The sequence below is a fragment of the Monodon monoceros genome, unplaced genomic scaffold (assembly GCF_005190385.1).
Source record: "Monodon monoceros isolate NGI ecotype Baffin Bay Population unplaced genomic scaffold, NGI_Narwhal_1 Super_Scaffold_5, whole genome shotgun sequence".
Classification (NCBI taxonomy): domain Eukaryota; kingdom Metazoa; phylum Chordata; class Mammalia; order Artiodactyla; family Monodontidae; genus Monodon; species Monodon monoceros.
Window position 1 is genome coordinate 105,139,389 of NW_021703782.1, and position 27,565 is coordinate 105,166,953.

Here is a 27,565-nt window from a genome sequence, read left to right on the forward strand (position 1 = left end):
TTTCCTGTCATTTTTTTTTTTTCTGAAGTTTCTTACTTCTCAGCCTGGAATAGAAAAACCAAGGGCTATTTAGACCATTCTTTCAAAGAGATTGGCAGCAAGTGGCACCTCATGATTTGACAAGAGTCACAGATCTGAGGAGTGGATGTAGAAACGGCAAGAGGTGGGCCCTACTAAACAGACTGATGGTGCTTAGCTTACAAAGGGGGCGCGGGAGGCAGACCTGGCAGCAGGGTCTGCTTACAAAGGCCGAGAAGTGAACACTGCACACTCACGGGGAGGGAGATGACCAGCCAGAGGGCAGGAGCAGCTTTGTAGGGATCCGTGGCTCAGAGGACTGGCTGGCCTTAGCTGGGCTGGCGGATCACCCTGTTTACAGAAGCCTCTCTGCATATCCCTCAGGCTGAATTGCAAAGTAAACCGTCTAAGTGCAGCGTTTGCCCTTGAAGTCTGAGGCATCCCTCCTCTCTGCAAACATCAGGTACCCACTGTCTAGAGCAGGAGATCATGTCCATCGGGGGAGGGAGAGAAGTAAACAGGTGATCACAAGCAATGATAAGAACTAAACATTTATGACTGGAGCACAGATGCTGAGGAAGCACAGAGGGGCGGTTGCCTGTCTTGAAAGACAGTACTGTCAGGTGACTGCACTATTCGTACAGGCTAGCATTTGAGTACCTGGCATGTGCTTGGTCTTTTTATATATTGCCCCTACTCAAAACCCTCCTGCAAGGTAGTTAACTGTCATCTCCACTTAGAGATGAGGAAACAGAGGGCCAGAGAGGGATTAGAAGCTAAGCCTATCACTCTCTTAGCCCTGGTTCTTGCCGGAAACACACAGCACTCCACCGCAGTTGCCTGCACCCAGAGAGTGCGGCATACAAACGGTGAGATTCTACAGCGCACTGACTTCATCGTACTCACCTCCAGCAGTGACCTGGGTGCACGCACATAGGCTGGCTATTAACATCCGCAGGGGACTCAAAATTGGGAGATATTAAGATGAAGATTCCAAAGTCAGGGTTACCTATGGAGTGAGTGGAATTTAACAGGGAGCGTAGAGCTCACTGATTTAAGCCCAGATCAGTCATAGCTATGAGGCATGAGGGACCCCGCCCAACACAGGACCTCAGCACCCGAAGGTCCTGGTCATCGTCGGCAACCTGGGCCTCCCCCCGCCCCACCCCAACCCCGAGTCGTGATGAGCACGGAGGTGGGCTGTGGCGCCAAGGGCCACGCCTCTGCCCCGGCAACGAAGCTGGAGCGCCAGGCTCGGCATCCGAGAGAGTGGGCCAGAACCGTTGTTTGGAGACTTTCCGCCCTGCGGCTCTAGGTGGGCAGAAGTGCCCAGGCCCCAGGGCAGCGGTTAACGCCGAACAGGAACCGCAGACCCGACCACGGAGGGGAGTTGCTGCTGCCCAGAGTTGGGGCGGGAAGTTCTGGGCGCGGCCCACGTGCTCCGCCTTCGTCCAGCTCCTAGCCCCATTGGCTGAAGCTAGATTGAGAGGCGGATCCAGGCACAAGTGCAATCCCCGCCCTCTACCCTCACTGGCCGGCTCTGTGTAAGGTATCTATATGACCCCGCCTCCGAGCTCGCATCACACTCCTATTGGGTGGCTGTGTGCTCCGGCCCAGCTACAAACTCCGCCCCACCTATACACTGGATAGCTCTGTCCTAGGGGTGGTTCCAGTGCTCGTTGCCTACCGGCTCTTTGCTTCCATTGGTCCGCTTTGACTTCAAGGGCGGCTCCTAGCGCAGAGGCGAACACCGCCTTGCGTTCCCATTGGTTGCTCCCATACCCGCTGCCGTTCCGACCCCGCCCCAGAGCCACCACTCACCGTTCATTGGCTGGCTCTGGCCTGACAGGCCGGTGCAGGCCACACTCGCGGGACCCGCAGCAGTTCAGGCGTCGGAGCGGGCCGGGCAAGCGTTGGCGGCGGACATGACGCCTGGGGACCAGGAGGAGACCCAGCCGCTGCTGCGGCCGCCGGGCGGCAGGTGAGCGGACAGGGGAACCCGAGCCCCGGGGGCGCTGCCTCGCCCCTCCCGCTGCGCCAGGCCCCGCTCACCGACCTCCCCGTCCTAGCAGCGCTCCCCGCGGCCGCCGCGTCTTCCTCGCCGCCTTCGCCGCTGCTCTGGGCCCACTCAGCTTCGGCTTCGCGCTCGGCTACAGCTCCCCGGCCATCCCGAGCCTGCGGCGCGCCGCGCCCCCGGCCCTGCGCCTCGACGATGCCGCCGCCTCCTGGTTCGGGGTGAGACCTTGGGCTCACTCTCCAGCCCTCCTGGGACCCTCCTTCGCCCACCCTTAAGATGGGCGCCAGGACCCTCCCCCTGCCTGGCTTCGGGCGGGCACTGAGACCCTCCGCCGAGTACGTCCCGGCTCCCCTGCCAGGGGTCGCCCATCCCCTTCCCGCAAGGCCGCTGAGGGTGGGGTAGAGGGCGAGGTTGGGCCGCGGCACCACCGGCGCCCCCTCCTTAGCCGGCGGTCGCCCCGCCCCCAGGCCATCGTGACCCTGGGCGCCGCGGCGGGGGGCGTGCTTGGCGGCTGGCTCGTGGACCGCGCTGGGCGCAAGCTGAGCCTCCTGCTCTGCGCCGTGCCCTTCGTGGCCGGCTTCACCGTCATCACAGCGGCTCAGAACGTGTGGATGCTGCTCGGAGGCCGCCTCCTCACCGGCCTGGCCTGCGGCATTGCCTCGCTAGTGGCCCCGGTGAGTGTGTCCCCCAGCCTGGCGCCCTGGGACCGGGGAGAAGGAGCAGACCTGGGGGCCTTGTTTCTCCCTGGCTGCGGCCTCCTGCCTGCCTGGCACCATGCCCCTTCCCTGCTTCGTCTTCCTTACACTCCAACGGGCCTTGGAAATAGCCGCTGTTATTGTCCTTGGTTACAGATGAAGTGAGCTTAAGAAACCTGAAGTCCTTTGTTTAGGCACAGCTAGTCAGTGGTGAAGCTATTTCTGGAGCCCAGGATGGTGTCACTTAACAGGCTCTCTCTTTTGCTCTACAAATAAGATGGCATCTGTAGATGGTCAACAGAAGCCTCACAGTATGGCTCAGATCCCCCCCCCACCTTGTCATTCAGACCACTGACTACAGTTAAGCAGGAAAATCCTGTTCTGGTTTGTCCCCAGGGGCAAAGGCTGCTGGGACCTGCCGCTCCCCTTCATTGCTCAGGAACGGGTCCTCCAGCCACTTCCTCTGCTTCTCTCTCACCACCTCCTGACCCAGCACTTCCCAGGCTGCCTTTGGAGCTGGACATCTGGGTGAAATCCTGGCTCTGCCACTTACCAGGGCAGAGCACCTCTCTGTGCCTATAAAATGGGAATAATGGCATTACCTTGTGCTGTGGTTGCGAGGCTTCAGTGAGACCCTGCACTTACAGCCCTGGCCCTCGCATGGCCTGTGGAAGGACTTTGGACCCTGGCAGCTGGGGTTGTGGGGTGACCCGTGAACTGCCGCTGGTCATGAGTTTGGATGATCAACCACCCACACCCTAACCTGGTCAAGATTGAGAGCAGTAGCTCAGAATCCATCCCTTTGCACCTACCACTCATTTCAACTGCATTTGCTGGGTAACAGGCAGCAGCTAGGTTGGATTTTATATTTTGGAGGGTTTTTTTTACTGGGCAAAAGCACACTTGTCTTAGACATGGGCATAAGGTATGGAATAACCTAGAAGCATAGGCAAGGGCTTTCTGGCTCCCGAGCCCAGAGGATGCCGTGGCAGTCACTGGTAGCAACTGAGGTGAAGAGTTCCTGCTTTCACTCCAGGGGCACCACTCAAAGTATGGTCCTTGGACCAGCAGCCTGGGTGTCACCTGGAGTTGGTTAGAAAGGCAGAATCTTGGATCTGGACCACCGCACACCTATTGCATCAAAATTTGCATTTTTTCAAGGGTATACATACAATAAATGAAAGGTTGAAAAGCCCTTCTCGCCCCCGCCCCACACACATAGCAGCCACTTCTATACCCTTTAAACACCTGCTGCAGATCACTTGGTGGGGGCAGGGAGGTATGCGGAGGGCTCTGCTGACCAGGACCTGCAGTTAGGAGCCCACTGGGCCTGTAGCTGCCCCAGCCAAGGCTCTCCTCAGCTCTGAATGGTTGAGACTTTTCAGTTTTAAGAACTCTTCGACCCCAAGTAAAATCCCATCTTAATTACCAACAGGTATATATCTCCGAAATTGCCTACCCCGAAGTACGGGGGCTGCTCGGCTCCTGTGTGCAGCTCATGGTCGTCATAGGCATCCTCCTAGCCTATCTGGCAGGTAGAGTTTTCGTGTTATCTCTCTTGATAACTGTTAATGGCTCCGTGGCTATTTTACAGATATAGAAACTGAAGTTCAGAAAGGTCAAGGGATTTGCCTGAGGTCACACAGCCACTGCCCAAGATGCCAGGTTCCCAGACCACCTCCCTGAGACCCTGGGTCACGTGGGTCTTGGGACAAAGTTCTGGGGAGAGCTGGAGAAGGTGATGTCCTCATCTTCCCAGAGCAGAAGCCCATTCCAGGAGTGGGGGGAGGGCTGACTGGTTAGGTCAGTACCCCGCTGTGTGGTGACAAACTAGGGTCCTGGGGGTGGAGGGGGCACTCCAGAGTCTTTAGCCTAAGAGCTCGGAGGACCCAAGCCTGTCTCCCTCAGAATCAGTACTGGATTTGCAGCCTGAAGGAGGCAGGTTCCAGGGGACCCGAGGGTCAGAGCTGGGGCCAGCGTGAGGAAGCTTCCAGAGGCAGACTGGAACTGAGCTGGGATAGAAGGAGGGCAGGCTTCATATCTGACAGTGCCAGGTTAGGGGAATCTGCCAGTTACTAGCTGTGTGACCTTGACCTAGTCACACCGCCCCTGGGAGCCTCAACTTCCCTGTCTTTAAGTGGAGATAATCCTACCTAGTCCGAGGCTGTTGAGGGATTAAGTGACACTGTGAAAAGTGCCTGGCAGCAGGCCCCAAATGAGAATTGTCAAGGAATGGCCTGAGAACCGCTGGGGGGGGTGGGGGTTTCGGGCCTGACTGGCCGTGGCAGGGCCTGGGGCACGTGCCCTCTGGTTCTTCAGAGTAGCTGACCTGCGGGTCCGTGGTCTTTCATTTTTACCCCCTTAACCATCCTGAGTCTCATTCAGAGTCCTGCCAGCAGTCTAGCTGCCTTGCGGGGCCAGCAGTATGCCAGAGCCCATGCACAGACACTGGCGTTCGGGGCAGACGTGGGTCACACCCGTAGAATTTCCTCCCGGTCATCGTAATCTGCGCTGTCATTGATCAGTTTCTGTGAGTTTTGATTGACTGGTTTTCAGTGAAAAGTCTCCCCCGACTCTGTCCCTCTTCCTCTCCGGAGGCGCCAGCCTTGCCTGCTTCTCGACAGCCTTCCTGAGAGTCTGCATGTAGGAGGACTATGCATATTTATTCTCCTGCTCCTACCTTTTAGACAAATGGTGCCATATACCACGTCAATACATAGCGAGCGCCTTTGTTTAATGGCTACCTATTCACTGATATACCCCCCATCGTTTCCACAACATTTAGCAATAATAATGACAATATCAACAACAAACCTGAGGGTAGCCATGCAAAGGTAGTGAGGTCCCCACCCCTTAAGCTGAGTCCCTGGGGTTGGCGAGGGGGCAGGCACTCCCAGAGAAGGTCCAGGCTGGCTCACCCCAGCTCTGATGTCTGACCCACCCCGCCCCACCCAGGCTGGGTCCTCAAGTGGCGCTGGCTGGCTGTGCTGGGCTGTGTGCCCCCCTCCTTCATGCTGCTGCTCATGTGCTGCATGCCTGAGACCCCTCGCTACTTGCTGACTCAGCACAAGCGCCAGGAAGCCGTGGCTGCCATGCAGTTCCTGTGGGGCTCCGAGCAGGGCTGGGAAGAGCCCCCTGTCGGGGCTGAGCACGAGGTGAGGGGCTGGGAGCCAGGGCTGGGGGGAGGGGGCCATGAGGTATCACCCCTTTGCAGCCAGGGGAGGTCAGCACAGTCTGTTGCAAAGGCTGTACACACACAGTGGCGGGTGGGATCAGGGGTGTTGTCCTGCTCGAGCCCCGCTGCTTGGCTGGGCCCCAACCTTGGACATCCCTGGGAAAGCCTGAGCCTTGACCTTCCCGTCCCAGGAAGAGAAAGGCCGGGCCACATCAGAGGAAAATGCAGGTGCAGATTTGAGGACTTAGGTTTTTTAAACAGGGAGTTGTCAGGCAGGGGAGAAGACTGAGTCTCTGCCCCTTGCTTGCTGTGTGACCTTCCCATCTTTAGCCCTAGTTTCTTCATCTGTAAAGTGGGAGTCATAGCACGTGTCTGGCAGTGGTGGTGAGAATCAGTGGGGCGTGGGGAGGCGCTTGGCCCAGGCCCAGACCCAAGGCTGGTGGGATTCGGGAACCCTGGGCTCTTTGCTCATAGAACATCTTTGTGGATCCCCCAACAAATCAGGAAGGGACGTGGGGAGGTGAGGATCTTGTTACCTTACAAATCGGAGGCTAAAGTGATGCAGGGACCTGAAGTAGAGGCTTCAGGTGGGGCCAGGACAAGGAGCAGAGGCTCCCTTACTCCACCAGGCCTCAGGACGGTGGGCTCAAAGCTGGGGCGCCCTCGGGACAGGGTAGGGAGAAGCACTGATGCCCGGTCTCCGTCTGAGCAGGGCTTCCACTTGGCCCAGCTGCGGCGTCCTGGCGTCTACAAGCCCTTCATTATCGGCATTTCACTGATGGCCTTCCAGCAGCTGTCGGGCATCAACGCTGTCATGTTCTACGCAGAGACCATCTTTGAGGAGGCCAAGTTCAAGGTAAAGAGGCCTCTGCCCAGGCCTGCCTCACTTGGATGCCATATGGGTGGGACCTAGTTCCGGGGTCTTCGCCTGACCCACCTCGGCCCGTCTCCTCAGGACAGCAGCCTGGCCTCGGTCATCGTGGGGATCATCCAGGTGCTGTTCACGGCCATAGCGGCCCTCGTCATGGACAGAGCCGGGCGCAGGCTGCTCCTGGCCTTGTCAGGTGAGGCCCAAGGGTGACGGCTCAGCCCTCTGCAGGTGGGTGGCCCAGGCCAGCCTCCCACCACAGGCTGGAGGGTCTTTGCTGAGGTCACCACATTGAGGGAGGAGGACAATGGCTGAGTGTCCCTGAGAACAAGGCCAGACTTCAGGAGAGCTCTCACTGAGCACGTGTTTGAGACCAGGCCCGTGCTAACCACATCGCTGCATCACACCTTAACCTTCACAGTGAACCTACAAAAAGGTGCCATCAGGGCCCAGTGTACGATGAGGAAACTGAGGGCCGGGCTGAAGCGGCTCAGAAGCTTGTGGTCTTTCTGGGCAAGTGACTTTACCTGAGCCTGTTTTCCCTCTGTGAAACGGGGTAGCTGTGGGCCATTGTGAGGATCAGGAGATGATCTGAGTGAGGCTCCTCGTGTTCTGAGCCCTACCGAGCACTTGGTGCTGCTGGGAAAGCAGGTCTGGCCTCTATGGCTGCTCCTGCTTCCTCAGGCCAGGGAGGATCTGCTTCCAGGAGCTTCTTGGAGTTTGCTGAGGTGCAAGGTCCAAGCCGGGGCTGGCAGGGCCGGGCTGGGGTGAGTGCAGCCAGGCAGGGCTCTGCTCACTGCCCGTCTCAGAGGCATCCGGGCCACGTTGCTGTGGCCCACAGTGCACTGAGACTCCCGCCCCCCAGTGCCACGTGCCCGGGCCGTGGGCCGCCTCCCCCTGCCCTGTCCCGCCCACTGCCGCGCTCCACCCGCAGGTGTGGTCATGGTGTTCAGCACCAGCGCCTTTGGCGCCTACTTCAAGCTGACCCAGGGCGGCCCTAGCAACTCCTCACACGTGGACCTCTTGGCGCCCGTCTCCATGGAGCCCGCCAGTGTGGGGCTGGCCTGGCTGGCGGTGGGCAGCATGTGCCTCTTCATCGCTGGTGAGTGGGGGGGGCTGGGGGGGGTGAGGGAGCCGCCCTGTCGCCACCGGGTTCCTGTGGCTCCCAGCGAGGCCAGGCCTACCCGCCCTCACCTCTGCGTCTGCAGCTCTGACCGTGTACCAGGCACCAAGCTGAGCCCGTCTCTGCTCCTCTCACACGACTACCACGACAGCCCTCCAAGCAGGCCCTTCCTTGTCCCGTTCCGTAGCAAAGGCCTGATGCATAAGAAGTGAGGACAGTGGCCTAAGACTCCAGGGTGGCATCCAGGCCCCCTCAGGCCACAGCTGGGCAGCCCCGCAAGGCTTCAGCCCAGGTGGTCTGCGGCGAGCCGAGGGTCCAGCCCTGTGGGCCCTGACGCCTATCTTGCTCCCGCAGGCTTTGCTATGGGCTGGGGACCCATCCCCTGGCTCCTCATGTCTGAGATCTTCCCTCTGCACGTCAAGGGCGTGGCCACAGGCGTCTGCGTCCTCACCAACTGGTTCATGGCCTTTCTCGTGACAAAAGAGTTCAGCAGCCTCATGGTGAGTGCGGACCCTGGTGGCCTCCCCCTCACGCAGTAGTCGGCAGAGAAGCGCTTTTCAGAATTGCTCTTGTTGCGAGAGACTTGGGGTCCGTGGCTCTGCACGCAGGCTGAGGCCCCAGCATCTTGCGACACCATCTTGGTCAGGGGTGAGGGGGAGCAGACGGGCCGGGCCGGCGAGAAACCCAGGCTGTGGCCACTCAGGAACCTCCAGGCTGTCCAGGTGGAAGGACAGCAGAGCTGACCTTGTCCTCCACTGGACTCTGGGGACACGGGCTGGGAAGCAGGGCTGTGAGAGAAACTCCGGCTTTGGAGTCAACAGGCCTGGGCTCCGTCCCCATCTTGGCCGCCTCCCTGCTGGGTGGCGTTGGGTGTGCTGTTCACCTTTCTCTGAACCAGCTTCCCGGACTAGAAATGGAGAAGGGTAGCGTACCTTCCTCTTAGGGTTGATGGGAGCGTCAGTTCAGTTCAACATTTTGCCACCTTCTCATGGATGGACTGACACAGACATGGTCCCTGCCTCAGGGCCTCCCATCCAATACGGGGGACCACTCTGGTGCAGACAGTCAAGCCATTTGTTCAGTCATTTCGTCTCCCCCCAGGTCTCCTGGTACCTACCATGTCCTGGCCTGTTCAGGGTCCCAGAACAGCAGTGAATGGGATGGACAGGGTCCCCTTTATGACAAGGACTGGCATGAAGTGGACAGTGGTGGGAGGGTGAAGCACCAGGAGGCCGGGCTGGGGCAAGGGGAGGCAGGTCATGAGAGGAGTGGATGCTTGGGGCTGGACCGGACTCTGTAGAGCCTGCGCTGCCCTGGGGAGCGTGTCAGGAAGACCAGAGCAGGGGCCTGGGGGCGGAAATCACTTGCTGGGAGCTTGGAGGGGACAGACAGTAAAGGAGGGGGATGGCACCAAAGGACCTAAGAGGACCTGGGGGTGTACAGTGCTGAGAGGCCAAGAGAAAGGCTTCAAGGAGCGGGGGGTGGGGTCACCATGTCCCAGAGGAAGAGGAGCTGAAAGGGAGCGGCCTTTGGTTCTGGCACCTGGGAGGTCACTGGGGCTGGGCTGGGAGAGTGGACTGACTCTGACCGAAAGTCACCGCTCCCTCCCTGCTCCACACATGGGCCCTGAGTGTCCCCGTGTGTGCACACGCCCCCATCGCCACCTGCCGATAGCTCCCCCATTTCCTCCCGCACCAAGAAGAGACTCCTAAGGCGGCAGGGACCACAGAGGGCAGGGCCAAAGCTGAGTGTAGAGCGGAGGTCTGTGGGCCGTGAGGTCAGGCACTGGGGGAGGAAACCCAGCTCTCACTTGATAGCAGGTCTCTGACCTGGGGGCAGTCACTTCGTCACAGTGAGCCTCAGTGTCCCCGCCACACAACTTCCACACCTTGGACAGTGCTCAGCTCAGGCTTCTGGATGGTGGACCGCAGAACCCCCTCCACTCCCCTGAGCCTGGGCGGGGTGGGCCCCGACTGGGGCCTAGGCTTCTCGGCTGGGGCACGAGGGCTCCTGACCTGCCGCGTCCATGCACGGCCTCTCCACTCTCTTTGCAGGAGGTGCTCAGGCCCTACGGTGCCTTCTGGCTGGCCGCTGCCTTCTGCATCTTCAGTGTCCTTTGCACTCTGGCCTGTGTCCCTGAAACCAAAGGAAAGACTTTGGAGCAAATCACAGCCCATTTTGAGGGGCGATGACAGCCCCTTCCCGTGAGTGGCTGCCCCTCCTAGCTGGACCAGCTTTGGGCCTCGGAGGGGATGGTGCCTGCCTGTGACTCCAAACTGAGCCTCAGCTGGAGTCTGGACGCCCCGCCTGCCCCCAGGGAGTCAGGAGCCAGGACTGTAGCCCCTTGGAGCTTTGTCCTCTGGGGCCCCACCTTCCTGCCCAGCTCTCTACAGCCCAGTGAAGCACGGGGACAAGGTTCCCAGCCCCTGGGTCCAGTTTCCACTGCTGCCCTGTGACTCGTGTGGAGGGAACATCTCGGAGACGCTTTGTTGTGCTGTGGTCAGTCCTCCACGTGCCATCTCCATCACGACACAAAAGTGACAGCGGAGAAGGGGGACTCTTGGTTCCTCGTTTTCTGGAGAAGATGCTTTTGGAGGCTGGGTGATGGCCATGGTTACTCCTCTCACATGGCTGCATTATCAGGAAGGAACTTTGCCAAATAAATATTTGACTCAGAAAATCAGGTCGTGACCTCTTTGTGTGGGCTGCAGTCCAGAAGGGCATTTTCCTGTCCCTTCCATAAAACTAGGCCTCCCACAGACTGTCTTGCCAAGAACATCTATGGATCTGCTTTCTCATGGTCAGCTAGGCTTGCCTTTGGCACTTGGAGGTCATTTCTGACTCTTTCCTTGGGTTCAGTCCCCTGAATCATTAGTCATCAAATCTTGAGCTCCTCCTGCAAAAAAGAAGCCTCTCTTCATATTAACTTTAATGGAGCCAGAAGTCTTTTACAAATTACTTTTATTGTCTACTGTATAAATAATAACGTGTTTATTGCAGGAAAACTGGAAAACACAGATTTATGTAATGTAATTATTTTTTATGGCAGTTAACATCTGCTAGGCGCTATCCTAAGTACTTTGCAAATATTAACTTTATTTAGATAAATAATAAAATATTCACACCTGCACCTTACCAGAGAATTTCGTTCTGTCTTAAAAGATCTCTCCCCCAACATACATGCTTCCCAGCATCACTACACAGAAGTGGGACGCCCTACTTCCCATTCTGTAACCTGTTTTTATTCACTTCTCAGGCTGTGCAGCCCAGCATGTGCCCACCTTGACATCTTGTATTAAGCTTTGGAATGAGACCGAATGAGACCGGAGACAAGGGGAATGGAAGTGTGGAGTGGTCCAGGGCAGAGCGGTGGGGGACAGAGCAGGACAAGTCGCTTAACTTCCCTAAGCCTCAGTTCATTCATCTGTAAAATGGGCATAATGATGTTATCTCCCTCGTGGGGTTGTTATGAGGATGAAAGGAGATGATCATGTAAAGCACTTAGATCTGAGGATGGCACTGAATAAGTGCTCAATCAGTTTAGCTGCTGGTGGTGGTAAGGCTGTGCAGGTGAGGGTGGGAGGCTGTGGTGGAGACGGGGAGCTGCATGCAAGGCTGGTTGTGAGGCTGCATGTGAGGCTCTAGGGGTGCTTCATAAGGGGATATTTGAAATCTTTACAAGTGTTTCTGTTTATCTCCTACCCTACCGCCTCAGCAACCTGTGACTGCTACCAGCACCTACTTATAGGTACCAAGGACTGTGGACACACACACTTTTCAGAGGTCCCCATACACTCCTTTAAGGCCTTCCCATCAGAGCACAAGGTGCTTCAGGGACTAAGAGCCAGCCCCAGCTGACACCCCTGTATCTACCCCAGGAGCCCAGTCCAGCACCATCAGGCACAGGTCCATGAGGAAGTGGGGCAGGATGGAACATCTCCAGAAGACAGGTGCAGCAGAAGCTGCGCTTTACCCAGCCTAGGATAGGAATGTGCGTTGCCAGCCGACATCCACCCCATTTCCCACTCCCACCCCCAGAACAACTTCCAGGAGAATCCTGGCTTCTGAGAACGAGGCAAGAAATTCCCTAACACCACCCAGTGGACACGGGCGGAATCAACTGTGGCTTGAACCACTCTGCTACCCCCCAGTGGCCATAGGTGGGTTCGCAAGACTAAGGCAAGAAAACCCTTGCCTACCTCCTAGTGGCTATTATGGGTTTAGCACCTGCTGGGCCTGTGGCACAGGCAGAACACACCAGCTGGAAGAGCCCACTAGCCAAGGAATGCAGGCAGCCTCTGGAAGCTAGAAAAAGCAAGGAAAGAGATTCTCCCCCTAGAGCCTCCAGAAGGAAAGTAACCCTGAAGACACCTTGACTTTAGCCCAGTGAGGTCCACTTCAGACTTCTGACCTCCAAAGTTGTAAGCCTAAAAATTACACAAGCCCAGGGTAGAGAAGAGCTTATCTCAAAGAGATCTGTGGGTGTGACTTGCTTAACGGAGTGAATCCCAATGAGATTCTTAGAAGACCCACAAATGTAGAATCATATTGGGGAAAAACACTACCAGCTATGATTGAGAGAGAGAGAGACAGTACAAAATGAAAAGAGGCTTAGGACCCCCAAACTCATTTCCGCTTCCCAGGTAACACATTCTCATCTCCTTAACGTCAAAATGCCTCTGAAAGTAAATTGCTCATCAGAAAATTGCTTGATTAGTGAAGATCAACAGGCTTGTGGGGAAATTCCATCAACGCTCTGAGGAAGCCCACTGAAATATCCCCTGGGGCAGCACGGAAGCCCCCAAGGACAGAATATTCAGGAATCTCCTCTCCCAACACTTCTAACTGAACACTGTTAAAGTGTGCTTCTGCCCCTGAGATTACTGAAGACGTCTTCCTGCTGATAAGCTTTTATACTTCGACCGTTCCAGGCCAACCTGCGGCTGCCCCGTTCACACTGAGGGGCCCTCACTTCCTTTACCCCTCCCAAACTATCAGAAGGGCGCAAGAGGACCGTGAAGGTGGCTGGGGTTGGGCCCTGAGCTGACTGACGAGGGAGAGGACCTCGTGGAGCCGGGGCCCGGGCACGTCAAATCCCTGAGCAGAAACCAGGCGCCTAGCCCTAGTGCAGATCTGCGCCTGCGCTAAAAGCACTGCTCCCGTGAGCCTTCGCGGCCAAGTCTCTTCCTGTCCAAGAGGCCCCAGTCATTGTATTCAGTGGACCTGAAAGGCATGTGCAACAAAGCGTGATGGGAAATAGATTCTGGAAGCAAGAACAGGCGGAAGCCTCGCTAGGAAATACGGTCCACGAGGGTGTGCCGGTCACAACCTGGCACCGAGAGACGAAAAGGCTTTGGCCAGTAACGAGCCCGGAGATTTCTGGGAAATGGAGTCCGGTGGGGCAGGGAGGCATGTGCGCATGACCGGAAGTGGCGCTATTCAGGCGCCGTCCCCTTTGGAGCGGGAGGCGGGTCTGTGGCCGCAGTTTCAGAGCTCACGCTTGGTGGCGGGAGCCGGGAGCTTTCTCGCGTAGCTGGCAGCGGCTTTTTCACGTGGTGTTCTGCCTGAGACCGAGGCAGGTGCGCCACGGGCTCCCCAGCCGAGGCCTGGCTGTAGCTGGGGAGACAGTGAAAGACCCGGCTGGACAGGCCGGACCGGGCTCAGCACCGCAGGCTCAGACCCGGCCTTGAAGGGGACAGGCCTGAGAGAAGAGCCCAGAGCGGGGCTGGCGCTGCAGTGAAGCGACCCTGACGCTCAGAAAACTGCTGGGAGGCGGTGGCGCGAGGTGGGACCCAAATGCTGGAGGAAGGAGGTGAGACGGAGTGGTGGAGCGGTTTGTGGCTTCTAGCTTGTCCGCTAACAGTGCTGTGTGACCCAGATCAGAATTCGGCGGTCATCCTTTCCACAAGTGGTTGGGGGACGATCCTTTTTGTGGAATAAAGAATTCCGGGGTCAGAAAAGTTTGAGGAGCTCAGCCCTGGATCATTTCTGAGTGTCCTGTCCGTTACTCCGATCTGTTGATGGACCCATGGCATTAGAAAGTAGAGAGAAATGGGCCTTGGGAAGGAAAATGGGACTTACTCAGGGCCTCCTCTATTGCTTCTGATCTTCCAGCCCTCTTGAAGCATCAGGGATGTTCGGAATGGGAGCCCGTTGGCTTCACCTCATATTGAGGATGGGTTCAACCCAGTTGGATTGTGAAATCGTGGAGGATACTGGAGATTTAGAATCAGAAGGCTAGGATTCCTGTTTAAGCTCTGGGGTACCAGCCAGCTTTCTTAGCCTGTGTTTCTTCATGGAGGAAAAGGTAAAATAACGTTAACTACCTCGTTCACCTCTAAGAACTGTAAGCATCAACTAAAATGACGCTTTTGAAAGCACCTTTTTAAACTGAGATATCATTTACATGCATTCACTTTTAAAGGGTACAATTCAGTAGCTTTTAGTGTATTCACAAAGTTATGCAACCATCACCTTTTTTTTTTTTTTGGCTGCGGCATGCAGGATCTTAGTTCCCCAACCAGGGATCCAACCCATGCCCCCTGCACGGGTCTTAACCACTAGACCACCGGGGAAGTCCATCACCATTATTTAATTCCAGAACATTTTCATCACCCCAGAAAGAAACTGGTATTACTCCACATTTTCCCTTCCTCCTAGTTCCTGGCAACCATTAATCTATTCAATACTTTCTGTCCTCATGAATTTGCCTATTCTGGACATTTCATGAAAATAGAATCATACAATATATGTGTCTGGCTTCTTTCACTTAGCATAACGTTTCAAGGTTCATCCATGTTGTAACATGAAGGAATCTACGTTTTATGGCTGAATAATATTCCATTACATGGATTATACCATGTTACATTTATCTCTTCCTCAGTTGTTGGACATTTGGGTGGTTTCCAGTTTGGGCTATTACGAATAATCCCATAAACATGCATGCACAAGTTTTTGTGTGGATGTGTTTTCATTTTTCTAGGGTTTATATATACTTAGGGGAGGAATTATTGTATAACTCTGGTAACTTTGGTAACTCTGTTTAACTTTCTCAGGAACTGCCAGACTTGTTTTCCGCAGTGGCTGCACCATTTTACATTCCCAGTAGTAATGTATGAGGATTTCAGTTTCTCTACATACTCATCAACACTTGTTTTTTTTCCGTCTTTTTAATTTTAGCCATCTTGGTGTGAAGTGATATCTCATAATGGTTTGATATGCATTTCTCCAATGACTGATGATGTTGAGCATCTTTTCATATACTTAATAGCTGTTTGTATCTTACTTAGAGAAATACCTATTCAAATCCATTGCCCATTTTTAAGTTGGGTTATTTGTCTTTCTTTGTTGAGTTTTTAATATAAAGAATTCTTTTTATATTTTGGATACTAGACCCTTAGAAGATATATGATTTGCAGATCTTTTCACTTTCTTGACAGTGTCCTTTAAAGCACAGAGTTTTTAATTTTTAGGAAATCCAGTTCAGCTTTTCTTTTGTTGCATGTGCTTTTGGTATCATGTCTAAGAAACCCATTGCCTAACCAGAGGTCATAAAGATTTATATCTGTATTTTCTTCTAGAAGTTTTAGCTTTTACATTTAGGTCTTTGATCCATTTTGGGTTTTTATATATGGTGTGAGGTAGGAGTCCAGCTTCATTCTTTTGCATGTAGATATCCAGTTGTCCCATCTCTAATTTTTTGAAAAGAAATTTAATTTCTTGGCACTCTTGTTGAAAATCAGTTGTCCATAAATGTATGGATTTATTTTTGGACTCTCAGTTCTTCTCCATTGATCTCTATGTCTATCCTTATATCAGTTCCACACTATTTTAATTACTGTTGCTTTGTAGAAAGTTTAGATCTTCTGTAATTTCCTTGAACAATGTTTGGTAATTTTCAATGTAATGTCTTTCACTTTTTTCTTTTTTTTTTTTTGAGATTTGATGATTTTTTATTAAAGAAAAGTATCTAAATGGAAGCAAAAGTAACAGTATCCATAAAAATATTTGTTCTGAAATATTTACACATTAAAAAAACAAAGAATTAGGATTGAGAATAACATCCATTTATGAGAAATTGCTCTCAGCTCAACAGATACCTCAGTGTCTGTAGGGAATGATTTTCTCAATTAAAGACTTTATGGTCTACAGAGAAAGGTCAACTAGAGGTGTCAACAATTTTAAATCTATTACATATAAAATGCAGTGTTGAGAATGATGTGTGAAATTTAATTTTAAAAATTAAAAAATAACATTTTGAAAAAACAACTTTAAGAAGAATACTAGTGACAAGAGATTAGAGGTAGATATGGCTAAGACAGTAAAGTAAATTAATCCATACCAAAATAAGTATCCTACCTATGTTATTTATACTTTTTTGCTTATAACATCAGTAATCAAACTCTTGCACTTCTTTTGTTCAGTTTATTCCTAGGTGTTTTGTTCTTTTAATGCTCTTGTAAATGGAATTTAAAATTTCATTTTTGGATTGTTCATTACTAGTGTATAGAGATACAGTTGGAGAACTGTTTATTCAATCCTTTGCCCATTTTTAATTGAGTTGTTTTTTTATTGTATATTCATGTTGTATCCTGCAGCCTTGCTGAACTTGTTTAGCTGTGATAGTTTTCTGTGGATTCCTTAGGATTTTCTGTATACAAAATCATGCCATTCACAAATACAGGTAGCTTAAATTCTTCCTTTCCAATCTGTATGCCTTTGGTTTGCTTGTTTGCTTGTTTTTGCCTAATTGCTCTGGCTAGAACTTCCAGTATAATACTGGTTAGAAGTGGCAAAAGCAGACATCCTTGTCTTGTTCCTGATCTTAGGGGAAAAGCATCAGTCTTTAGCTCTGGTTTTTTATAAATGCCTCTTATCAAGTTGAGGAAGTTCCCTTCTGTTCCTAGTTTATTGGATGTGTTTTATCATGAAAGGTGTCAGATTCTGTAAAATGGCCTTCTTGGTGTTCACTGAGATGATCATATGGGGGTTTTTTTCCGCTTTGTATTAATATAGTGTGTTATACAGATTGATTTTCATTTGTTGAACCAACCTTGCATTCCTGGGATGAATCCCACTTGGTCATTACCTCTTTTTTTGTTTAAGCAAATGTCTTAAATTTGCAGAGCCACTTTCTCCAAGGAACTTAATTGGTAATAGTTGTAAGCTGTATATTTACATGCTAAGCATTGTGTCAACTGCTTTGTCTGCATTTAAATCTTCACAGCAACTTTACATGGGATATTATCCTCATTTTACAGATGAGAAAAATGAGACTTAGAGAGGTTACATGATTTGTACACTGCTGGTAAGTGGTAGATCTGGAATACTTGAGAGTCTGTTACACTCTAATGCCTCCCTATGTTTGAGTCAATTGATGGAACTTCTGAGGTAGGAAGGGAAATTGGAAAATTTCTGTCCCATTGCAGGTCTGCAAATTCAGCCTCAATGAGCCCTGAGACCTATAATGTCATTTGAACACTCTCTTCAGAGTGAAAATTTGAGACTTTCTAGCTTGGTGAGATGTAAATTTTATGCCTCATTGCTTTCTTTCTCTTCCTCCAGAGCCACCTTCTCCAGATCCTGCCCTTCCCCAAGAGGAAGGCACAGAAGAGGAAGGAATGGCAGGTGGTCTCCTCACAGCTGGGCCCCAAGTAAGTTGGAAATTTACTCTGAAAGGCAGCCTCTTTTTTTTTTTTTTTTTTTTAATATTAAGGGTGTTTTAGGTTTTTAATTACAAAAGGAATTCATGTTCTTTGTAGAAAACCTGAAAAGTGTAGACAACATACCCCCCCAAAATTACACTTAATCCTACAAAGAAATAACACTTAACATTTTGATTTGTGTCCTTTTAGTCATATTCTTTTTTTTCTGTTTTCCCCAAATGGGTTTGTCCTGATTTGTAACCTTCTTTTTATTTACCCTTAGTAGAATTTGATTAATATTTCCCCAATTTCATTAAGAGTATTCTACAGAATTATTTCTAATAAATTCCATTTCATAGTCCTTCTATGAGAGTAAGAACTGTCTTCTCCCTTTCTTTTTCTTGACTAGACTAGGAATTGGTCTGTTTTCATTTTTAGAACACCTGCTCTTGGATTTCCTCATCAGTTCTACTCTTTATTAACAAAATTTTCTGTTAGTTTTTTTGCTTCTGCTTTCCTTAGATTTATTTTAAAATTCACTTTTCAAAATCTCTTGAGTTGAATCCCCTAATTCATTTTCTTCATGTTTTGTTCATATATATTAAATATTTTTGGTGGTGGGTCTTTATTTTTTTAGATATGCCAAAATTGTGACTTTGGTTTCTTGTCTGCACATTTAGCTGGGCTGTGCTCCATGCAGGCAAAGTTTGTGTCTCTTCTCCACACAAAACATCCAGGTATAGTGTGATTGCAGCTGTAGGATTTATGGCTCAACCTTATTAAATTACTCATTTCTTCCATACCTTTATTTTTTGGTTTATTTTGTATTAACTCTGTTAACAACTAAGTTGTTTAACATTTCTTGTAGCTATATTTTAAATTTGTCCTTGTACTTCCTACAGTTTTTTCTTTATGAATTATATATTTGTTATTTGGTTCATGACCCTTATATCTTCATAATGGATTTTACTCTCTTGATTATTATAAAATGACCCAAATGTTTTAAATATTCCATCGTTTTTTAAAATGACCCTCTTTGTCCTGTTTAGTGCATTTCTCAGTGTGAAGGATGTATTGGAAGGACAGGTAAAATTAGAAATCAGGAAACTAGTTATGAATTGGGAAACGATGGTGGCTTAAAGCAAGGCAGTGGCAGGGGCATGGAGAGAAATGCATGAATTCTCATGATATTGAGGAGGAAGAATGAATATGCAGTTGACATGTGGGGAGCTGCAAGAAAGGGGAAGATAGCACCCAGTTGTCTGACATGGCCAACTAGGTGACTGGAGGTACCATTTCCTAAGCTGAAAATAGGCAAAGACCCCCTTGCCTCCGTGCCTTTGCTCCTGATGCTTCCGTTGCCTTGGACATCCTTCTCTTTCTCCATCTGAGGAACCTGCTCCTTGAAGGCCAGGTTGCCCTCCACCTATGATTCCTCCTCTGTTATCCTAGCAACTAATCTGTCCATCTCTTTGACACATTATTACAGGTGGTTGCATACGTGCTGGCTCTCCTGCTGTACTGTGTGATGTCTGAGTAAGCAGGAATATTTATTAAATGTTCTAAAAACATTAATCATTCACATTTCTTTGCTAATTTGCAGCTGATTCCTTGTTGCATAAACTCACACATTCTAATTTTGTTTTTTCTATACTGGCGCTTTTAATTCCCAAGCACCTGTTAGTTCTGCCCAATTACTGCTCATATATATACATAGTTTCTTCTATTTGTGTATAAAGTCTACTAGAGTTATAAAACATGTGAAGACAAGAGAGACTGTATTTTATTTATTTTTGTGCATCAATATCCAATATAGTGTTAGGCACATAAGAAGTGATCAATAAATGCTTTTCTGGAACTACCCTGAGTCTTTTCAAAGACCCTTTGTAGGCCTGCTAACCAACACATCCAAAGCTGCCAACCTCCCCACCCCCTCATATTCTAAGGCCACTGGGCAAGAAGGAATATGCTTGTTGTTTCAGGGATCCACACCTTTCAACAGTGTGACTGTAGCTTTTACCCAGAAGGGATGGAGGCAGTTGGCCCCTACTCCGAGGGACAGGTTCAAGAAAGGGATGCCAGAAAAGTCCAGAAACCTGGTCCTACTGGGTAAGGAAACCATTGAAAATGCAGAATTTGTTCAGTTCTGAAAATGTTTTACTTCCAGTGTCGAGTGATCCTGAGTGGCTCTGCTGCACCAGAGGGATAGTGTTTATTCCTCCTCATTCCCTAGTGAAAGATCTCTGCATTCTGGTTTGGGAAATAGGCAGTTTCATTTTGTTCCCCCCGAGGCCGCACCTCCCCGTTTCCTTATTTCCCAGGAAGGGTGGGGTAGCCTTCAGGCCAGTTCCTCCATAGTCACTAAGTTCCCAACTTCTTAAGTATCTGGCTTTATGGGCTTGCTTAGCTCCCTGGCTTGACCCCTCCTTGAGGCTGTTACTTTAGCTCTTTTCAGAAATGCTCTACTAAGACCTTGGCACCGTATCTATCTTATTTACTGCTGTGTCCCCTAGTGCCTGGTACCAAGTCAGTGCTCAATAAATATTTGTTGAATGAATGAAATGAATGACCTGTTTCCACTCCCCTCAGTTCTGGGAGGCTATTGATACTTAGTACAGATCTCTAAACCCCACTTTTTTCCCCCTTAAATAGGACTTCCAGTCTCCCAGCCTGGTATGAACTCCCAGTTGGAACAAAGGGAAGGTTCATGGATGCTAGAGAGAGAAGGCCTAAGGAGTACCTGTCCAGGTATGTGAGCAAGCACTAAGCCAGTCAGAGTCTCGGAAGCAAAAGCCCCTTTGAAACATGCGTTAGTGCATTTGAGTATTTTAACAACTGGTGAGGTAGATATTATTATCCCTGTTTTATAGATGAGGAAAATAAAGCTGAGAAAGGCTAACTCACTGGTTCAGAGCCTCACAGCTAGAAAGCGGCGAGGCTGGGGTTTGAAGCAACAACAGTCAGACTCCAAAGCCCTCTATTCCATGCTGTCTACTCAGTCTCCCAGGCTGGGAGGCATTTGGGAGCACTGGTGGTATTGCTGGCCTCTGGGAAATGAGAGTCATCTTTGCTGGCCTAGCACATTCCCTGCTTCGGGTTCACCTCACTGAGGATCTCAAGTACCCACCTTTAGCCATGCTTCAGCTGTGACACCTACTGCTACTCCCCTCTCTGACTAACCCTTTATTGGATTCTGCACCCACACCCTTTCTCTCCCTCTTCATGGCCATGCTGGAATTTTCTGAAGGGCTGATACTAAGAAACTTAGGGAAAACGAGCAAGAGAAACCATAGTTTCTGCCTTTATCTCTTGCTACTCATCTAAGGCTGCTCACTCCACCCCCACCTTCATATTTCAGCCCTTGCAAATGTCTGGCCTCTGGCAGGGCCTGTGGTTCCAGCCACTTCTGATATTTTGAAACTTAAAGCATCAGAGGTACAATGAACTTAACAACTTTAAAGTGACAAAATTTTAAATTTTTCTAAAAATGCGGTCTAATGCTTTATATCTTTTATGGTCGCTGTAGGACAATGAAAACAAAGCCTCTGGCTTACTTTGTGCACGGTTCATCTGAACTCTCTTCACATTTTATCCTCTTTCTAAGCAACCTATCACATGTCACCTCAGCCCTTGTAACTCTGGGCACCACTCACACTTGCTGAAATACTTCCCTTTACCGGGAGCCTCACTGCCTGCTGCTTCCTTCTCCCAAACCCCCTGCTTCCCAGCACAGCATACTTGTTAGGCAGGACCTTTAACCTGAATCCAGAGAACCCTGTGTGGAACTTTGGGAATTGAATAGAGTGTTCTGTGGCAATAACTGCATCTTTCTGGGAAAAGATTTCATCACAGTCTTAGAGGGGTTCAGGATCCTATAAAGGTTACTGAAAAAGATTCAAATCAGCATGTCACTAGAAACAGAAGTTGGGAAAAGGTGTTACCACAAAGGATCTGTGCCCTGAGGTATTAGTGTAGAGTATTAGTGTGGAAGCAGCTTCGGATGTGGACCCATGAAAGACGCATCCAGGTCCTGGCTTGCTACATATTAACTACATGGATTCAGAGTAAACCACTAAATTGTGGTCGTCTGTTTCTATATCTGAAAAAATGTAGATAACAAAACCTGTCTCACTCTTTGACAAACTTATTTGAAAAAAAGTTGTCGACAATGTAGGGTGGTATTAATTCTGTAATAGTGAAGTAGCTGGAGGAAAGTTTTAAATCTGGCTATTAGATTAACTAAAACACTGCTCCTGCGATGTCGCACCTCTGCTCTGAGACCCACCGAGCATCCTGGGCATCGCTGTGCCTCCTGGGCTGGTTTCAGAGCTATTATTCCATCCCACCCCTCCCACCGTGACAGACCCAGGTCTTCGACCTGCCTTTGCCTCACTGCGTGGTACATCCCTGGCGTTGTTTTAGCTACTGGAGGTGCAACAGAGAACAAGATGTAGGCCCTGCTTACATCCTAGTGAGGAACGTAGATAAAGCAAGTAAACAAAATAACCGATACAATTTTGGATGGTGATGAGTACTGTAAGAAAGGGGAATACGGGTGGGGTGGGGACTCTCCTAGATCGGATGGACAGGGAAGACCACTTTGAGGAGGTGACACTGGAGCTGAGATCTGAAGGAAAAGAATGAGCCAGCCGTGTAAGTATCCGGAGGAGGAACATTCTGGGCCACACCACGTGTTGAGGCTTTGAGTTGGGAATAAGTTAGACTTGTGTTAGGATGAGAAGAGCCTAGGACTCAGTAAACAAGAGGGAAGGTGCTGGTCAGGGGTCAGATCATGTAAGGCTTAGAGGCCATGGGAGGCGTTCAGGTTTTATTCAAATAGGAAGATAGGAAGCCATTGAGGGTTTTGAGCAGGGAAGGGATAATATTTGTGTTTGAAAAGATAACATGTGTGGAGACTAGACTTTCAGTGTTCAAGACTAGAAGCAGGGAGATCAGTTAGGACATTCCAGTGAGAGGATGGTGGCGGCTGAGGAGGAGGATTCAGGACATACTTGGGTGTTAAAGCCAACACGACTTGCTAGTGGACTGGATGTGAGGGAAAGAGACATTAAGGATGCCCCTGGCCTGAGCAGTTGGGTAAATGGGAAGACTGACAAAGACACTGGCTTGAAAGGGAAAATCAGCGGTTCTGTTTTGGGTATATTCAGTTTCGAACATAATTAGACCGTCTTATACAGGAGCCAGCACCCATGCCCCCTGTAGTGGAAGCGTAGAGTCCTAACCGCTGGACCACCAGGGAATTCCCCGCATAGTCTTCTTAATTGCTTTTTTCTCCCACTGCTTCTTTTGTTGTCGCTTTTCTTCTCCTTTCCATCTTTTACTCAGATAGATGGTCAGTTTTTGAGAGCTGTAAGACCAAATACCAAGTAACATAGAGATACCCTCAACCCGAAACAGGGACTTCGGTGCTCTTAGTAGACTGGGCTTTGAATGCATGTGCAACTTAGAGGGAAACCTGCTTAATGGGAAACCATTTAATATGATTTACAAGGAAAAGGTCCAAGATAATAACAAGCACTCATATAACACTTGCTGTTCCTCAGGTATCATTCTGGGTCCTTTGTGTTTTAGCTCATTTAGTCCTCTTAATAATTCTGGAAGAGAGCTACATTCACAAATAATAAATCCAAGGCATAGTAATTTGCCCAGAGTCACACAGCTAGTAAGAGGTTGAACCCAGATTTGAACCCAGGCAGTCTGGGTCAAGATTCTGTATAGAAATTCAAATAAAGCATACCTAAAACTAACCTGCTGTTTTCCTAAATAAGGTAGAAACAGGAAGAATCTTTTCAGGAAAATTGACCCTTGTGAAAAGAAGCTCCATAGCCTTCCCTAAAACTTCACTCCCTTAGCTATAAGCCTCTATGAAGGAGACAGAGAGAGATGTCTGGGACCATTGGGTTCACTTAGTTTTAATACTTTGCAAATATTATACGTTAATTCACACTTTAAGGTTTTCTCTTAAAATGAATGAGGTCCCAAAGGGGATTAAGAATCAGTAACTCTTTTTAAAAATATCACCCACCCCCATCCATATTATAAAAGCAATGTTATTCTTTTAAAAATCACTTTTTTTCTAATAAAAATAAGTTCATTTGAAGTTTAGAAAAGAATAAAAAAGAAAATCAAGATCTGTCATCCCACCACACAGAGGTATTACCTTCAATCTTCGTATTACAAAAAGCATTTTCTAAAATTAAGGTAACAGTATGTAATTTTACATATTTCTTCTTTCACCTAACAGCATGTTGTTTATTTTTATCACTGCTTAGTCCTTGAAAGCAAGGTTTTTATAACTTTTATTATAAAAATAATAGTCACTGGAGAACATTAGAAAATACAGATAAGCATTGAAGAAAATAAAAACTACCCCTGCCTAATCCCACAAGCCAAAGACAACAGAGCTTATCTTCACATTGTATAACTTGCCAGTGTTTTTTCAATAAATACCTTTCTACAAAAGGAATTATAATGTACAATTTCAAACATGACTTATAACTGCTGAACAGTGTCCCTTGATTGGCTATACTATAGTCATTCCTCGTTATTAAACATTTAGGTATTTGCTTTTCATTTGACAAATGATGCAGTGTTGACAACTGATGTTAATGCAGGTGAAGTGGAATTCTGTGTCAGCATTTTAAGGACTTTTGACACATGCAGCCAGATTACTCTCCAGAAAGCCTGTCCATTTATGCAGCCGCACCAGTGTGTGAGATATCCCAAATGCTGCACTCTTAACAACACTCTAGAATTAACCTTTTTTTTTGAAATCTTGCTGATATGATAGGTGAAAACATTCATCTTGCTGGCATCAGTCATCAGCTTTTTTAAGTGAATTGTTCAAACCTGGTAATAGCAGGTTGCCCAAAACCACACCAAGAATTGTGACTAAGAAGACAGCTTAAGACAACCCAGTACTTGGCAAAAGCACAGGAGAGGAGTGTCAGAAAGAAAGGAGAGGAGTGCATCTCAGACAGGTTCAGGATAAACTTCTGCTGTTTAGGAAAGGGAGCAAAGAGTGCTCATGTCTCTGAAAAGCTTTCTGATCATCGTGGTTATAACAGAAACATCCTGGGTGGAAGGGGGTGGAAGCATCGAACCTGTCCCACATAAGAGCTCAGCCAGACTCCTTCAGCCTTTTGTCTTTCGGTATCTTTTCTTTCACCAAAAGAATCTTTAAAATTGCTTTTGTAAATATTCTTCAGATTGGAAGATTGTATCTGAATCACCACCTGAACAAGACATTTCTGAAGAATCATTCCAAGACCCAAGTGTAGAGATGCCCTCTGGGGAGTCAGATCACAGGAACAGTGAACTGGGGAAGAGCTTCAATCTGAGACCAGTTCTTTCTCCACAGCAGAGAGTTCCTACAGAAGTGAGACCCCGTAAATGTGAAACACACACAGAGAGCTTCAGGAAGAATTCAGATATAATTAAACCTCACAGAGCGAAGCCATACATATGTAATGAATGTGGCAAAGCCTTCAGTTACTGTTCTTCCCTTTCTCAGCACCAGAAGAGCCACACTGGGGAGAAGCCATATGAGTGCAATGAATGCAGGAAGGCCTTCAGCCAGAGCTCATCTCTTACTCAGCACCAGAGGATTCACACCGGAGAGAAACCTTATAAATGCAGTGAATGTGGAAGAGCCTTCAGCCAGAATGCAAACCTTACAAAACACCAGCGAACTCATACCGGAGAAAAGCCTTACAAATGTAGTGAGTGTGAGAAAGCCTTCAGTGACTGTTCAGCCCTTGTTCAGCATCAGAGAATTCACACTGGAGAAAAGCCTTATGAATGTAGTGACTGTGGGAAGGCCTTCCGCCACAGTGCAAATCTTACAAACCACCAGCGGACTCATACAGGGGAGAAGCCCTACAAGTGCAGCGAATGTGGGAAAGCCTTCAGCTACTGTGCGGCATTTATTCAGCACCAGAGAATCCATACAGGAGAGAAACCCTACAAATGTAATGCATGTGGGAAGGCCTTCAGCCAGAGTGCAAACCTCACAAACCACCAGAGGACTCACACTGGAGAGAAACCCTACAAGTGCAGTGAGTGCGGGAAGGCCTTCAGCCAAAGCACAAACCTTATAATCCACCAAAAGACCCACACTGGGGAGAAGCCTTATAAATGTAATGAATGTGGGAAATTCTTCAGTGAGAGCTCAGCCCTTATTCGACATCATATAATTCACACAGGAGAAAAACCCTATGAGTGCAATGAGTGTGGAAAGGCATTTAACCAGAGCTCATCCCTTAGTCAGCATCAGAAAATTCACACTGGTGTGAAACCTTATGAATGTAGTGAGTGTGGGAAGGCCTTCAGGTGTAGTTCAGCTTTCATTAGACATCAGAGACTCCATGCTGGAGAGTAACTGGGAACATAACCAAAGTGGATGGGGACCTGACAGGTAATTTGAAGGCATCTGGGGACATCTGACTTTAAGTCTAGCTCAGAGCCACATGCAAAAGCACCTTTAATAAATAGTCACGATTTTACATGTTGCTTCTGGAAGGTCTCAGGTGCTCTCTTCTTTCTCAACATCTTCTTAGACAACCCAACCCCAATTACAGTTTTAAAGATTTACCTTTAATTCAGTGGTAAAAGCACTCCAGAAACGTTGATTTATAAAGAATGAGTGAAAGACTTCATTCCTACTTAAAAGGCCAAGTATTTTGGCAGCGGTCTGGTCATAGTAGTCTCTGCTTGAATGAGGGCTGTTGCAACAGGAGAATCAAGAACATTAGCCGGGAACGAGTATTCCCCATAGTGGGGCCACTGAGGTTTAAGATTTGGGGGAGTGAATTCAAGTGAGGAAGAGGATTCTAGAGCCAGCTGTTACTAGAACGGGGCTGGGGGAGGGATGCTGAATCTAGACACAGCTGCACACAACCTGCACTTTCTGAGCTGCTCAAGTGCTCTATTCTAGTTACTGCTGTCAAGAAAAGACCAAGGAAGGACAGTGAGGTTGAGGGTGCAGGAAGAAGCTAATGAAATCCCTCAGCAAGGCACATACCTTTAAACGGAATTCCTAAGGGAGGGAAGGCTAACAAACCTGGGGCAATGTGACGGCAGCCGTGCTTTCCCTGGCTCAGAGGCAGGTGAGTCATTTTTACTTTCCCCTCTTCCTGACAGCTGAGTATCTTTTAAATCAAGCTCTTTAGCCTGTTGGCCTGCTTTCTCCCTTGCACCCAACTGGTGTAGATCTCATCTCAGCACTTATAAACTGCTGTGAGCTCACTTGGTTTTTGGTTAGGTAAGCCCGATCTGAGACTCCCCATTACTGGTCTACTGTAAGGTAAGCTGGTTATACCCTCAGCCATCACCCAAGGCCTCTAGCTTTGATTCCTTGATGACTTGCCACGTGCCCCGGAAAGTTCCTCACTCCAGCAATCTCAGGCAGTCCTTTCCACTAAAGCAGTTTTCCACCCCTACTTGCACCTGTGATTAAAAACCACCTAAACCACCATGACCAAATGGGACAGCCAAGTGGCTAATGGCAGGGAAACGAAGTTCTTGGTGCCGTCATTCCCAACTCCCTTTAGGCTAGTGCCCAGAAGACCCCTTCCAGGTGGTACTTCAGGCTGCTCGGGTAGCTCTGTCTCAGTGTCCAGGTGTTTGAGGTTCATTCATTGCATATCAAATAAGGTGAAAGTGAGTGACAAGCTCTAGAAACTCAAAAGGAACAGAACTAAGAAAAAGACAAGGGAGATGCTCAGGAAAGGTGAAAGCATTCATTAGAAAATAGCCTGTGACTGGTTTAAAGCAAACCAGGGTAGGTCTAGGAGCTGCTAATTAACTACAGAAGAGGACTCATAAAGGTCAGGTTCTTTGGTTGTCCCATCAGTGGTTCTGAACCACAGCTGTACACTGGAATGGAGAGCAAAGCCTTGAATCATGGGCCCTGGGCCCAGAACCCACCAAATGATTAAACTGGTTTGGGATGAAGAGCTCCTTCCCTGGGTGTTTATTATGTTTAATTCCGCAAGTTTTCTCTC

The 27,565-nt window shown here is 49.1% G+C and overlaps 2 protein-coding genes across 7 annotated transcripts; both read left to right on the forward strand.

The window, feature by feature from the left end:
- Positions 1-1,853: 1,853 nt before the first annotated feature.
- SLC2A8 (solute carrier family 2 member 8) lies at positions 1,854-11,021 on the forward strand. 2 transcript variants are annotated; one of them, XM_029204042.1, is made up of 10 exons: positions 1,854-1,999; positions 2,091-2,253; positions 2,503-2,709; positions 4,166-4,265; positions 5,686-5,885; positions 6,618-6,761; positions 6,861-6,969; positions 7,708-7,875; positions 8,251-8,396; positions 9,951-10,576. In XM_029204042.1, the coding sequence occupies exons 1-10, from the start codon at positions 1,944-1,946 to the stop codon at positions 10,086-10,088; spliced, it is 1,431 nt and encodes a 476-aa protein (XP_029059875.1). In that variant the 5' UTR covers positions 1,854-1,943; the 3' UTR covers positions 10,089-10,576. The 2 variants fall into 2 exon arrangements, with proteins under 2 accessions (XP_029059875.1, XP_029059876.1); XM_029204043.1 differs by lacking the exon at positions 8,251-8,396 and having other exon boundaries at positions 1,901-1,999; positions 9,951-11,021.
- A 2,374-nt stretch (positions 11,022-13,395) lies between these two features.
- ZNF79 (zinc finger protein 79) lies at positions 13,396-27,528 on the forward strand. Of its 5 annotated transcripts, XM_029203235.1 has the most exons (7): positions 13,396-13,708; positions 14,011-14,203; positions 17,461-17,549; positions 19,030-19,076; positions 19,523-19,649; positions 20,193-20,288; positions 24,770-27,528. In XM_029203235.1, exons 5-7 carry the CDS (start codon positions 19,616-19,618, stop codon positions 25,939-25,941), a joined length of 1,302 nt encoding a protein of 433 aa, XP_029059068.1. In that variant the 5' UTR covers positions 13,396-13,708; positions 14,011-14,203; positions 17,461-17,549; positions 19,030-19,076; positions 19,523-19,615; the 3' UTR covers positions 25,942-27,528. The 5 variants fall into 5 exon arrangements, with proteins under 5 accessions (XP_029059068.1, XP_029059067.1, XP_029059069.1 ...); XM_029203234.1 differs by lacking the exon at positions 19,030-19,076; XM_029203236.1 differs by lacking the exon at positions 14,011-14,203.
- Positions 27,529-27,565: the final 37 nt, after the last annotated feature.

What these genes read in the sequence shown, in the direction of transcription:
- SLC2A8 (XM_029204042.1), top strand. Translation starts at nt 1,944, where the DNA reads ATGACGCCTGGGGACCAGGAGGAGACCCAGCCGCTGCTGCGGCCGCCG. An exon ending in TTGCCTCGCTAGTGGCCCCG is followed by an intron (nt 2,710 to 4,165) that starts GTGAGTGTGTCC and finishes AATTACCAACAG; the next exon opens with GTATATATCTCCGAAATTGC. An exon ending in CCTCCTAGCCTATCTGGCAG is followed by an intron (nt 4,266 to 5,685) that starts GTAGAGTTTTCG and finishes CGCCCCACCCAG; the next exon opens with GCTGGGTCCTCAAGTGGCGC.
- ZNF79 (XM_029203232.1), top strand. An exon ending in TCCTCACAGCTGGGCCCCAA is followed by an intron (nt 17,550 to 19,522) that starts GTAAGTTGGAAA and finishes TTGTTGTTTCAG; the next exon opens with GGATCCACACCTTTCAACAG. An exon ending in CCTAAGGAGTACCTGTCCAG is followed by an intron (nt 20,289 to 24,769) that starts GTATGTGAGCAA and finishes AATATTCTTCAG; the next exon opens with ATTGGAAGATTGTATCTGAA.